Source organism: Tupaia chinensis, unplaced genomic scaffold (assembly GCF_000334495.1).
Source record: "Tupaia chinensis unplaced genomic scaffold, TupChi_1.0 Scaffold000407_1, whole genome shotgun sequence".
NCBI classification, from domain to species: domain Eukaryota; kingdom Metazoa; phylum Chordata; class Mammalia; order Scandentia; family Tupaiidae; genus Tupaia; species Tupaia belangeri.
In genome coordinates this window covers 814,534-828,612 of record NW_006159909.1, presented here as the reverse complement: position 1 = coordinate 828,612, position 14,079 = coordinate 814,534, and the positions used below count along the sequence as shown (strand labels likewise).

General features: G+C 39.7%; 1 protein-coding gene across 2 annotated transcripts in view; it reads right to left on the bottom strand.

Moving 5' to 3' along the window:
• Positions 1 to 14,079, bottom strand: part of ATAD5 (ATPase family AAA domain containing 5) — a 75,187-nt gene that overhangs the window by 28,340 nt on the left and 32,768 nt on the right. For both annotated transcript variants that reach the window (XM_014590109.2, XM_006154358.3), the window contains exons 5-10: positions 12,855 to 12,981; positions 11,256 to 11,337; positions 7,096 to 7,280; positions 5,385 to 5,542; positions 4,997 to 5,156; positions 3,494 to 3,682 (exon numbers count right to left, since the gene is read on the bottom strand). In XM_014590109.2, coding sequence (XP_014445595.1) covers positions 3,494 to 3,682; positions 4,997 to 5,156; positions 5,385 to 5,542; positions 7,096 to 7,280; positions 11,256 to 11,337; positions 12,855 to 12,981 — 901 coding nt within the window. The remainder of the gene's footprint in view (positions 1 to 3,493; positions 3,683 to 4,996; positions 5,157 to 5,384; positions 5,543 to 7,095; positions 7,281 to 11,255; positions 11,338 to 12,854; positions 12,982 to 14,079) is intronic.

Genomic DNA, 14,079 nt, shown 5'->3' with positions numbered 1-14,079 from the left:
AAAGAGAGAGAGAGAAAGTGAGCCACTAGGTCTGGGACTCAAACCGTAGTCAGCCATATGGGAGTCCACCAATCTTAACCACCAAACCACCTGCCAGCCCCAGGGGAGCCTCTCTCTTTATTTTTGGAGAGTTTGTTTTCGCTATAGGGCATGTGTGCACTCGCCAGACAGACAGAGAGAGACAGAGAGACAGAAAGCGAGAAATCACCCCCCGGGGGTGATGGCCATGCCACAATCCCTTCTCCTCCATTCTCCTCTCAAGATCTTGGGCACGCACGTACACGCACCCCACGTGAGTTTAAGCCACCGGGTCCGGGACTCGAACCACGGTCGACTACATGGGAATCCAGCGACATAGCCATTATGCTAACTGCTGGTCCCAGGGGAGCCTCCTTTGACCACTGAATAGAAACATCCTGTGAAGCCAACCTAGGTAAAATGGAAAGACAGGCTGTACCCCTGATTAAGAAAACGGAATATTACAAAGATGCCAATTCTCTCCCTATTAATCTATAAACTAGTGAAAAATCAAAATCTCAATGGGATCTATAAAAGTAAGGTAACCTATAATTCATTTATTTATTTTAAAATTATTTTTATTTAACTGTATTACATTTATTCATCCATTTTAAATTTGACCAGAGAGGGACAGAGAGAGACAGAGAGAGAGGGAAAGTGAGCAAGCAAGCCGCCAGGTCCAGGACTTGAACCACAGTTGGCAAAGTGGGAGTCCAGCGCCCTTAACCACCATGCCACCAGCCAGCCCCAATAATTCATTTATTAAAATAAATAAATAAAAGTACTTTAAAAAATGTTAGGGGCCAGCTCCATAGTGTAGGGGTAATGCACAGCTTAAGAGAAGCTGGATCTCTCGTGGTAGCCACAGTTAAAATCTCCCAACTTGGGGCCAGAGGGTGGCATGGTGGTTAAGGGCACTGGACTCCCATATGGCCAACCACAGTTCAAGTCTCGGACCAGGGGCTTGCTTTCTCACTTTCTCTCTCTTTTTCTCTCTCTGGTCACATTAAAATAAGTAAATAAAACAAATAAAGTTAAATAAAAAATTCTTTTATTTTTAAGAATTGTTTAATTTTATTTATTCATTAATTTATTTTCATTTGACCAGAGAGAAACACAGACAGAAAGAGAGAGAGAGAGGAAGTGAGAAAGCAATCCACCAGGTTTGGGACTTGAACCATGGTCAGCCATGTGGGAGTGTCCAGCACCTTAACTATGCCACTGGTCTCAAGTAAAATATTCTTAAAAAAAAAGAAATTTCACAATTCAGTCAGCCTGAAATCGCACCCGACACACATGAGTACCCAAGATCCGATGCACTGGAGGACTGGAGAAAGGAGATTAGGGCATGATTACACCCTGTGGAGAAGGCTCGTCTTTCTCTCTCATTCTTAAGTACTCATACATAAATATGTGCTCTATAATGAATAAAGAAAACTTTGTTTTTTGGAGAGGTTTTGCTATAGGGCACATGCACTTGCAAGAAAGACAGAGAGAGCCAGATAGATGGAAAGCAAGAAATCACTCCCAAAAGGGGATGGCCACGACACAATCCCTTCTCTTCCATTCTCCTCTCGGGATCTTGGGCACGCATGCACATGCGCCCGGCGTGAGTTTAAGCCACTGGGTCCGGGACTCGCACTGCAGTCGACTTACACAGAAGTCCAGTGACATAGTCATTACATCATCTGCTGGTCCTGAAGAAAACTTTTTAAAAAAGTACTGATTAGCCCAGCTGAGACTGTCTGACAGCTAACGTGCTGTGAACCGTAAGCTGGAACCACATGGGAGGTCTAAGTTCACGTCCTGGTCCAAGATAAGGGCAGGTACAGTGGAGTGCACCTTTTATCCTCGCAACTCAGCTGGCTGAAACAGGAGGCTGGCCTAGGCAACACGGAGGGAATCAAGAGCCAAGCACGGTGGCAAGTGCCTATAGTTCCAGCTGGGAGGCTGAGGCAGAAGGACTGTGACATGGTAATGAAGTATAATAATAAGGAACCAGCAGATGGTGTAATGGTCACGTCACTGGACTCCCACATGGTTGACTGGGGTTCGGACCCAGGGCCATAAAAGTCACTCTAGGCACGTGAGCACACATACGCAAGATCCTAAGAGGAAAGAGGAGGAGAAGGGATTGCAGCACAACCATCCTCTGGGAGGGTGATCTCTCACTTTCTGTTTCTCCGTCTCTCTCTGTCTCTCTGGCAAGTACATGCATACTGTAGCAAAAATCTCTCTCTCAAAAAAAAAATAATACTGACAGGAGACTTGTAGCAAATATTAAAATACACTATAAAGCTACATAAATGGGTGAATTAAATTGATTTGTTAGAATAAAATAGAAAAGCTATAAAAACGGAACGGGAATATATCAGGGAAATGTGAAATACATCCTAAAATAACTTGTATAGTATGATCCCAGATTTTTAAAAAAGCAATTTTTAAAAGGAATTAATTATTTAATTATATTTATCATCATTATTATCTTAAAAAATCTGCTACAGGGCACATGTGCTCACCAGAGAAACAGTGAGAGAGATGAAGGGAAGGTGAGAAAGCAAACTGCCAGATCTGGGACTTGAAGCCTGGTCAGCCCTGTGGAAATCCAGCACCCTAACTACCATGCCACCTGCTGGACCCTAAAAAGCATATGTTTTTATAGAAGAACAGAAAAATCAAGGACTAAACACCAGTATATTAATTTGGTATATGTAAATCTCTAGTCAGTGACACTTTTACTTATCTTATACACATATGTATTATTTGAGAGTAACAATAAGCATATATTTAAAAAGAGAGGGAAAGTTAGGACCTACAGATGTCATAATGGTTACATTGCTAGGCTACCACATGGTTGACCACTGTTCGAGTCCCAGACCCAGAGGCTTGAAACTATGGCCAGAAGCATATGTGTATGCACCCACAATCCTGAGAGGAGAATAGAGAAGGGACTGCAACATGGCCATTCCTCCTGGGGGGGGGTGATTTCTCACTTTCTGTCCCTCTGTCTGTCTCTCCAGCGAGTACACACACCCTATAGCAAAAATCTCTGTCAAAAAGAAAAAGAAAGAAAGAAAAAATAAGGGGGGGAAAGAGAGATGTTTAAAAAAACAAGCATTTTAGGACCTGAGAGAGAAAATCAAATTTCTAGGAATAGAAGCTATTTCTGATGCAAGCTCTTTGACATCATCTATTATCAGACTATTAAAATCTTCTACTGCCTGTTTCTACTGTGTTGTACTCAAAGTAGTCTGTGAGTTTGTGTCTACTGAAATGTTTTAGAAAATACACCTTTGATGGGGTCAGCAGGTGGCGTGGTGGTTAAGGCCACTGGACTCCCACATGGTCAACCGCAGTTTGAGTCCCAGACCTGACAGCTTGTTTTCTCACTTTCCCTCTCTCTCTCATTCTGTCTCTTTGGTCAAATTTAAAGAAAGAAAGTTAAATAATTCTTTTTTAAAAAAAGAAAATATACCTTTGGATGAATCTAGTTTTATTTCAGAAGAGCTGTTTCTTTCATCATGTTCTTCTGGCTTCCCATTTATCTTCTTTGAATTTTCTGAATACCCATTTGTTTTTTTTCTCTTTGATTTATGATTTTCTGTTTCTACTCGTTTCCTTTTGGTTTCCTTTTGATTGACATCAGGCTGTAGTTGTGGACTTCCTATTTTGGGATTACAGAAATGCATATGCTAGTCACCAACAAAAACAACTTTTTAAAAAATATTTTATTTAACATCATTCATTTATTCATTTATTGATTGACTGACTGGCCATGCGGGAGTTTATTGTCCTTAACCACCATGTCACCTGCCAGCTCCAAACAATTTTTTTTAGCTTTGCTAGAGGGCATGTATGCTCACCAGAGAGAGGGAAAGGGAAAGGGAGAAAGCACTCCCTTCTCTTTCATTCTCTTCTCATGATTTTGGGCATGCACACACATGTGCTTGGCATGTTTTTCAAGCTGCTGAGTTTAGGACTTGAACTGTGCAGCTGGTGATGTGGGATCCAGTGCCTTAAGAATTACTACACAGCCTGGTGTCCAAAACAATTTTTTAAAACGTTTTTGCCATAAGGCACACATGCTTATGGGAGAGAGTAGGAAGGTGAGAAGTTACCCCTCAGGGGGCATGGACATGCCACAATCCCTTCTCCTCCATTCTCCTCCTGGAATTTTGCACACACCCAGTCTGATTTTCAAGTTGCCAGGTCTGGAAATTGAACCGTGGTCAGCCATGTGGGAAACCAATCCTTAACCACCATGCCATCTACTGGTTGACTACACGGGAGTCCAAGCGAGGTAACCATTTCACCATTTGCTGATCACTTATCACTTACTATCACTTCTAACTATCCAAGAGTCTAAATAGACTAAAGTAGAAAGGACAGAATCAAATGCAACATAGTAAATCTGAGTAGGAGACCTTAATATACAGACCGCCTTTGTACAAGATGCATAAGGCTTCCCTTAAATTACTGATTAATATTTAAACACAATTAAAACTGTCACTGGAGGGACCAACAGATGGCATATTGGTTATATTGCTAGACTCCCACCTAGTTGACCATGGTTCGAGTCCAAGACCCAGAGGCATAAAACCCAGGTGCGTGTGTATGCGTGCCCAAGAACCTGAGTGGAGAATGAAGGAGAAGGGATTGTGGCATGGCCATCTCCCCAGGTGGTGATTTCTCACTTTCTGTCTCTGTGTCTCTCCAGTGAGCACATGTGCCCTATAACCAAAATCTCTCAAATACATACATACATACATACATACATACATCTGTCATTGGATTGGCAACTCTTGAAGCTGAGAGCAGCTAATACTACCTCGTATAAAATTATTTGCTTCCATTGAACGATTCTCCATGACAACTGTAAACAATATTTTTGTCTGTGGTAACTACTTCCAAAAATCAATGACTAAATCTTATTAGCATTTTCAAAACCAAAATGTTAATAATAATAATTGTCACTAACCTTGATTACCATGACACTCAGAAAGCACCTGATATTCAACTCGCTTTTTTAGAAGCAATGGAAAATATTTTCTCAAAGCAAATTCAGGGTTTGACCACCCAATTTCCTCCAGCAAAATATTTCTTATTTCTTCAGTGAAATCTTTCCTTGTCCTCATAAACTGCAATAAGGAATAAAATGCACAATTATAGACCCACTTTTTTATTCACGTTAATCACAAGACTATCAACCTCTTTCTGTCCCTAAGTCAGTATCACTGTAGGACTACCTCTAGTCACTAAACACGAAGCTGCATGTACAAAGCTCTAGGCTATAATAGATACCCCAGTCTTTTCCTCTGAAAAATGAAAGGCAATGCCTTATGGTGGATGAGTTCTCGAACACTTACCACATTAGCAGGAGTAGTACTTTTCAAATTTGAATTCAGTGTTGAAAATTCACCAAGAGCAATGACACGTTTGGAGAAATCTATTAGTTTAGTATTCAATTCTTTAAATTTAGTTAAGAGAGGACAAGAGGGTGGTTTCAAATGCCACAAATGGCACCCTAAAGAAAAACAGAAAAATTACTTTAACTTTATATACTATCCATTCACTGAATGTCAAGTTGTATACATAAAGAGACCTGACTATATAGTCGACACAAAAATACCAAAACGCTAAGTTAGGTACACATGGAACAAAATCCTCACCTCCAACAAATATAACTAATAAAAATAACCTGGTCTTTCCTCCTAATCATTTAACACAAGCAAACATTAGTAAAGTTTCATTTCTGGGGCCAGCTGGTGGCTTAGTGATTAAGGTGCTGAACTCCCACACGGCTGACAACAGTTCGAGTCCTGGTGATTTGAAACACACACCAGGTGTGTGTGCACGTGTGCCCAAAATCCTGAGAGGAAAATTAAAGAACAGAGAATGTGGCGTGGCCATCCCCGCTGGGGAACGATTTCTCACTTTTTGTCTCTCTGTCACTCTGGTGAGCTCATATACCCTATACCAAAAATCTTTCAAAGAAAATTAATTTCTATTTCAATCAACATTGATACACAGAGCAAAACAGGTAGTTAACATCCTGGTTTAAAGTTTAAACTTCTAAGTCACATTTGGATTTAAATACTGCTACTTGCTAGCCTTGTGAGCATGGACAACATCATACCCTTTAGTTTCTTCCTCTATAAAGTGGTATAATAATTGTAATACTCAACCTCTTAGAGTTGTTATAAGGATTAATCTACATATGCATATGAATGGCTCAGCAGAATTCCTGACAATAGTTAGTGCTCAGTAATTCTTTTTCTTAGGTTTCTGTCATAGGATGCATGTGCTTGCCAGAGAGACAGAGAGAGGGAAAGGGAGAAATCATCCCCCAGTGGGGATAGCCATGCCACAATCCCTTCTCTGTTCTCCTGAGATTTGGGGCACACATGCACATGTGCCTGGCATGAGTTTCAAACCACCAGATCTGAGATTCGAGCTGTGACTGGCCAGATGGGAATATGGCGCCTTTACCACCATGCTACCTGCTGGCCCCCATGCTCTATAATTCTTAAGTTAGAAAGTGAGATAAGTTCTTTCTGTGTTTGCCTCATCTGCTTATCTACAAATAGATATGCAAAGTTTCATAGTAGCACTTCTGTAAAAGTGGGTTTATCAAATTCAGCAGACAGGGTGAGGATAGAAAGAGAAAGAGAACGAGGAGACAAGCAAGACCCTTTACAGGGTCTGGTCACATTGTGATCCTTTCCTGAGAAATTCTCTGAGAAATCTGCTCACACAGACATAATTTTGGAAGGATATTACCTTCCTTCAGATTATAGTGCCCCTCTAGGCGACACTCGCTCACAGTCCCTCACACTTGCCTGCTCTCCCCTGGCATAACAAGTAAGAGCTAAGGACCCTTGGCTTCCTTGCTCCACCCCATCCTCAGTAAACCGAGTCCATGGCTGAGGAAGAGAAGATGAAACTAGTTAAAACTCCCACTAAAACCACCATACAAATAATATTTATTTCAACTTTAGACTCAGCTTTAGCCAGCTTACATAGTTTCACATTATTTCTAGCACGTGAAGAGTAAATATTCAATAATAATAAACTTACCATCATTTTTTTGTTGTACATGAACAACTGTCTGGAAACTGGTACTCACTGCATTATAGGCATCCAATGCAGCAGCTTTCTTGGTAATTTGTCGTTTCAATAAATCTGGTAAACCACTCATTAGAAAGTCACGTTTTGCTTTAAATTCTATATCATAATCCTGAGATTTTCCGGATGTATCTTGACTTTTGAAAAAGAAATGCTAAGGTTATAAACATCTAAAAATAAACTATCTATAAAAATAACACCTTAATTTAGAAAATTAATCAGCTACCCAACCCTGGCTCCCTTTTTTATCTTTTGCTTTTTATAGAAATGAAACTCTATTCAGGGCCAGCCAGGTACCTAGTGGTTAAGACAATTATTATAGATCCCACATGGCCAACTATGCAGTTCAAGTCCTGGACCCAGCAGCCTGGAAAACAAGCCAGGCATGTGTACATGCATGACCAAATCCCAAGAGAAAAATGGAGAAGGGATTGCAGTGTGGACATTCCCCTTGGGACAGGATTTCTCACCACTAGCCCCCACCCTGCCTCGCTCCAGAGAGCACATGCATCCTATAACAAAAACTAGGAAAAAAAGAAAGTAAATCTATTCACCTTTAAAAATTAAATAAAAACCATATGTGGGGGGGCAGCAGATGATGTAGTAGTGACATTGTTACACTCCCACATAGCCAACCATAGTTCAAGTACCAGACTCGATGGCCCAAGATCCAGGAGGAGAATTGGGGAGTAGGAATTACAACATGGCTATCCCCCCTTGGGGGTGATTTCTCTTCCTCTGTCTCTGTCTCTCTTCTCCCCCAATCCCAGGAGAGTGCACGTGCCCTAAGGCAAAAATCTCTTTAAAAATAAATTGATAGGGGGCCAGTGGGTGGCGTGGTGGTTGGGGCACTGGACTTCCATATGGCTAACCACGGTTTGAGTTCTGGATCTGGCAGCTTGCTTTCTCAATTTCCCTTCTTCTCTATCTGTCTTTCTCTATTCAACTAAAATAATAATCATGATTATAGTGAATAAAATTTAGAAGGCCTTGCATGCATGCACTTTAAAAGAAAAAAAAAAGCCTACAGAAACTATTCTGTTTTCCTTTCCTGTTTGAGTAATAAGAGGGGAAGAGGAGCCAAATTACAACAATCCTCTTAGAAAAGAGAAAATACACTTTCTCTATTTTTGATAGGAGAGGGGGAGGAAAAGATGAGTAAAGTTGCAGGTAAATTACAATGTACCAAAAGCAGAAGGTAAACTTTAGTGTGTATATATGTATGTGTGTGTGTATCAGTATATACACACTTCTATATTATAGACACACAGTTGTGAACGTTTGTGTTTGTACATGCATGCATACATATAGAGAATACCTTTATCTCCTGAAAAGGCCCTGAAGCACTGACACCCCAGGAGCACCTCAGTCAGTATACTGAGGACCTAGATACCGGTTTCTAATTTATCTTCCACTAAAAGGAACCAGAAATTCTTGGAAAAATGGCTGACTGCAGAACTGGGACAAGGCAAGTCAAAGATGAGCCTAGGACATCATCCTATTCTAGAAAGTAAAGCTCAAAAAATTATGAGGATATGTCAAAGGGACATTGAAACCAAGCTGAAGGACTGCCATTGGCCAAAATAAAAGCAATTTGATAATCAAAATAAATATTATTAATGAATTATAACTCACTGAATAAAATGGGAATGAAGAGATAAATAAATAAATAGATCAATGTGATGAGATGAAAAAGCTCTTCCTTGTATTAGCTAACAGAGAAACTACTATAATGGAGAATCGCCACGACGTGGTTAATTCAGGTGGAAGGTACATTGTTAAGGCTGTAAGTGTTGATTTGATGAGGAACAAGACACTGGCATTAGCTTAGAGTATCTTCATATAAAATATTAACTGCAAAGGGAAAAAAGTGAACTGAAGATGGAGAAATCTGACAGATACTAACACGTCCAGCTGATGGAGGTTAACGTCACCAGACATGGGTTGGGTTAATGCTACATGCCTCCCATGCAATGCACTGAGAAGAGCTGCACACTGTTTCTGTCTTGGTCCTGAAAAGAGTGTTGGAACTATGTCTGCTCAGGAAATCAGACAGACCTGGTCATCCTATAGCCTATAAGGTCTGCATTCTTCAGTATTAGTTAAAAGGTGGGGCTGGCAGTGCGTGGTAGTTAAGGGTGCTGGACACCCACATGGCCAATGGTGGTTCAAATCCTGGATCTGATGGTTTGCTTTCTCATCTTCCCTCTCTATTTCACTATGTCCCTCTTTAGTCTAAATTTAAATAAATAATAAAGTTAAATAAAATAATTCTTCAAAAAATCTTTTAAAGAATTATTTTATTTAACTTTATTTATTTATTTTAATTTGACCAGAGAGGGTCAGAGTGAGAAAGAGAGAAGGAGGGAGAGAGAGAGAAAGAGAGAAAGTGAGAAAGCAAGCTGCCAGGTCCAGGACTCGAACTGTAGTTGGCCATGTGGGAGTCCAGCATCCCTAACCACCATGCCACCTGCTGGCCCCAAATAAAAATAATTCTTAAAAAAAAATAATAGTCAAGGAAATTAGAAATCTTGGCAAAGGGGATATGAAAGTTGTAGTATTCTGGCAACTTTTATTAAGTTTAAAGTTATTTTAACATAAATTTTGTTAAAATTCTTTCATGTTACACAGATTTAGGAACATAACAATAACATAGGAAATCAAAGTATATGAGCTGGTCCCATGGCCTGGTGGCTAAGGAAACTGGATCCTACATGGCCAAGTGGTTTGAATCCCAGACCCTGTAGTTTGAAAAACACACTAGGCACATATTGCATGCATGGCCAAAATCCCAATGCAGTGGAGAAATAAAGAAGGGATTGCGGCATAATTGTGTCCCATCTGGGGGTGCTTTCTTCCTCCCCTCTCTGTCTCTCTCTGGTAAGTGTACGTACCTTCTGGCAAATTAAGAAAAGGAAAGAAATCAAAGTATAAATAGCTCCGAATTAGCAAATTATTCCTTAAAACAATTTTGCTGGATAAATTTTGTTGCTCAAGCAGAAACATTCCCAATTTTAGGTTACTATATTCATCTAGCAGGCAGATTAAATTTTTGAAATTCAAATCTGTGTCCACACTCACATTTAAAACTCTTGGGCTGCTTCTTATTGTTCTTAGCATAATGACAAAATTCTCTAACATGGCTTCCAAGATCCTATGCTACCTGGCACCTACCACTCCATCAAAATCTCACATTCTTCTCACATTTGCTCTCTGTGCTCAAGTCACGCTGGCATTCTTTCCATTGTTGGTATTTATCTCATTCTTTCCAGCTAGGGGGACTTTGCACAGACTGTTCTCTCTGGGTAGAACACTGTTCCTTCCTCCCACAAACTCCTGCTCATCTTCCACATTTCAGGTCAAACAGCACTTCCTCCTCCCTTAACCAGACTAAGCATCTTTAATATTAACTTGAATAGAATTTTTTACCTTGCCTTGGCATACTGCAATTTTCCACTCGTTGGCTCAATTAATGTTTACTCACTGACTTCCCTTTATATGACAAACCTCGTGAGGACACAATGTGTCGTTTGAATTATTTTATTTAACTTTATTTATTTTAATTTGACTAGAGAGGGACAGACAGAGAGAGAAAGTGAAAAAGTAAGTCGCCAGGTTCTGGACTAGAACTGCGGTGGGCCATGTGGGAGTCCAGCGCCCTTAATCACCGTGCCACCTGCCGGCCCCCACAATGTGTCTTGCTCCGCATAATATTTTTAGTATCAAAAGCAGTGCCTGGTACATAGTAGGCATTTAAATATTTATTGAATGAAGTTCATAATCACTTTTTTTGTATTTTTGGTTAGCTTATTTATTCTGCTATTAGGTTGTCAGAAAAGTCATGATATATTTTTCTGTTTTTCTATGCAAAAATGCACCATGACTTTTCCAACCACCTAATGTTTGGAGATGGTTAAAAAGAAAAAAACAAGATCTTCAAATACTAGTCACAGCATTGTTAATGTCATTTTTTCAAAGTGACTCAAGGAAGCTTAAATAACAAGTCATCATGACTTTTTCAACAATCTAATAATTTACATGCTCATCAAAATAAATAATCACAAAATATATTCCATAACATTACGGCATTGAAAAATTCATATTGGACTGACCTGCTTTCATCAAAACCAAGGTTAGGATCAGCTGTTTTTTGAGCGTTTTTGGCAAGAAATAAAGGAGCAACTTTCACTTTTCCTTAGAAAAATAAATATTCAGGTTAGTGTCAATGTTTACGACCTCCACTTACTTTCCACTGCTTTCAAAATTATACCTTTTTAAACTTTCAAAAACTTAACTTTTTTTAAATTAAAAAAGTTCTATTTAATGATTTCTTCTCTCAACCTGGCAACATCAGACTCTCCTAGTGAACTTTTGTGTTTAAACCAAGATTCCCACATTCCACCTCTGCACATTTTATTCATGTCTAGGGAAGGACTTAAAGATTTTTTAAATGTATCCACTTACCCAAATGATTCTGATAATTAAGCAGGTTTGGGAATCACTAACCTCACCAACAGTAAATAAACAGAAAGGCAATGAAGTGGGCCAGGCCCATGGCGTACTAGCTAAGTGCAGCGCAATGGGAGTCTGATCCCCCTTGGCCAAATGTGGTTTAAATCCCAGCCCTAGCTGCTTGAAAAACATGCTGGGCGTGTCCCAAATCCAGACAGAATGGAGAAAGAGAAAAAAAAGTACTGCGACGTCACGATGCCCCATTGAGAGGTGCTCTCTCTCTCTATAGCAAGTGTACATTCCCTCTAACAATTAAAGAAAAAACAAACACAAATAAATACCATAAATTAAAATACACTCAATTTTCCTTTGAAAAACTATTCACTACATCATAATTTTACTTACTAAAACAGAAATAAATATTATTACTGGGACCAGCAAATGGCATAGTGGTTATGTCACTGGACTCCCACATGGCCAACTATGGTTTGAGTCCCAGACTTGGCTTGAAATTCATGCTGGGCTCACATGTGTATGTACCCAAAATCCTGAGAGGAGAATGGAGAAGGGATTGCAGGATCGCCATTCCCCTAGGGGATGATTTCCCGCTTTCTGTCTGTTTCTCCAATGAATGCACACACCCTATAACAAGAATCCCTCTAAAAAATAAATAAATAATATTATTAAAATTATACAGGCCAGCCTAGCACATAGCATAGTGGTTAAAGTGACTGGATCCCACATGACAACCATGGCAACCATGCACCTGGATCCGGTGACCTGAAAAACACACTGGGCAAGTGTGTGTGCGCCTGAAATCCTGACAAGATGGAGAAATGGAGAAGAGACTGCAGCAGGACCATTGCCCATGGGGAGTGCTTTCTCTTACTCGCTCTTTATCTCTTTTCTCCCCTTGCTGTCTCTCTCCAGGCAGTGCATGCGCCCTCTGGAAAAATTTGAAGGAAAAAAAAAGTTTACATTTTGGGCCAGCCAGTGGCCCAGTGGTAAGGCAGCTGGACCCAAATGGCCAACCCAGCAGCTGAGTTCTGGACACATCAGCTTGAAAAACACACCAGATAAATGTGGACACCTGCCCCAAAAAAATCCCAAAAGGAGAAGAAATGGAGAAGTAATCATGGTATGACCATGACCCATTGGGGGTGTTTTCTCACTTTCCCTCTCTCTCTTTTTCTATAGTAAGCACACACACACTATAGGAAATTTAAAAAATATAAACATATATTATTAAATCTGATTACCAGGTACGTTCTTAGGAGACTTGTTCATTTTTTTTCCTAGTACATCATTCAAACATTGAAGTTTCTTCTGATTTTTCTCCGGCTGCTTTAAAGAAGTAGGACTTGAATCTATTACTATTATAGAGTCCTAAACCAAAATAAGAGAAAAGTGTTTCTTTAAAAAATCATATAATTACATCAGAAAAAAATTCTAAAGAATAACTGTGAAAGAAACCATGGAGAAAATAATTAAATTAGTAGTTCCATATATCTTCCCATCAGATATCATCTGACTGAAATAGAAAATGCATGAGAGAAGAGTAGGCGTCTATGTTTATGTCATACAAATTTACACCATATCAAAGAGGGTTTATTACAACCATGAGCATTCCTTTTAAAAGAAGCAAATGGGGGGCCAGCAGGTGACATGGTGGTTAAGGGTGCTGGACTCCCACATGGCCGACCGTAGTTCAAGTCCCAGACCTGGCAGCTTGCTTCCTTACTTTCCTTCTCCCTCTCTTTCTCTCTCTCTCCCCCCTTCTTTGGTCACATTTAAATACATAAATAAAATAAAGTTAAATAAAATAATTCCTAACCAAAAAAAAAAAAAAAAAAAGAAGAAGCAACCAGTCCAATGAGTAGCACGGTGGTTAAGGAGCTGGACATTCCTACATGGACAACTACAGTTCACATTCAGGACCTGGTGGCTTGCAGGTTGCTCTCTCACTTTCCCTCTTTTTCTCTATGTATCTCTCTCTGGTCAAATGAAAATAAATTAATAGATAAAATTAAATAAATAATTGTTTAAAAAAATAGAAACAACCAACAGAATATATTCCAAATAAAAGAATAAATATGACCAAGCTATAAAAATTCTGGTCACAGGGTCAGCAGATGGCGTGGTGGTTGAGGTACTAGACTCCAACATGGTCAATTGTGGTTTGAATTTCAGAGCTGGCAGCTTACTTTCTCTCTCTGATAAGCATGAAAGCCCTATAGCAAATTAAAATAATAATAATAAATTAAATTAATAATTATGTTTTGCTCTTCCTCTTCTCCTTAGCGGCCTGAGGTGATCTTTGAAAATGGTTCGCTATTCACTTGACCCAGAGAACCCCACAAAGTCATGCAAGTCAAGAGGTTCAAATCTTCGTGTTCACTTTAAGAACACTCGTGAAACTGCCCAGGCCATCAAGGGTATGCATATCCGAAAAGCCACCAAGTATCTGAAGGATGTCACTTTACA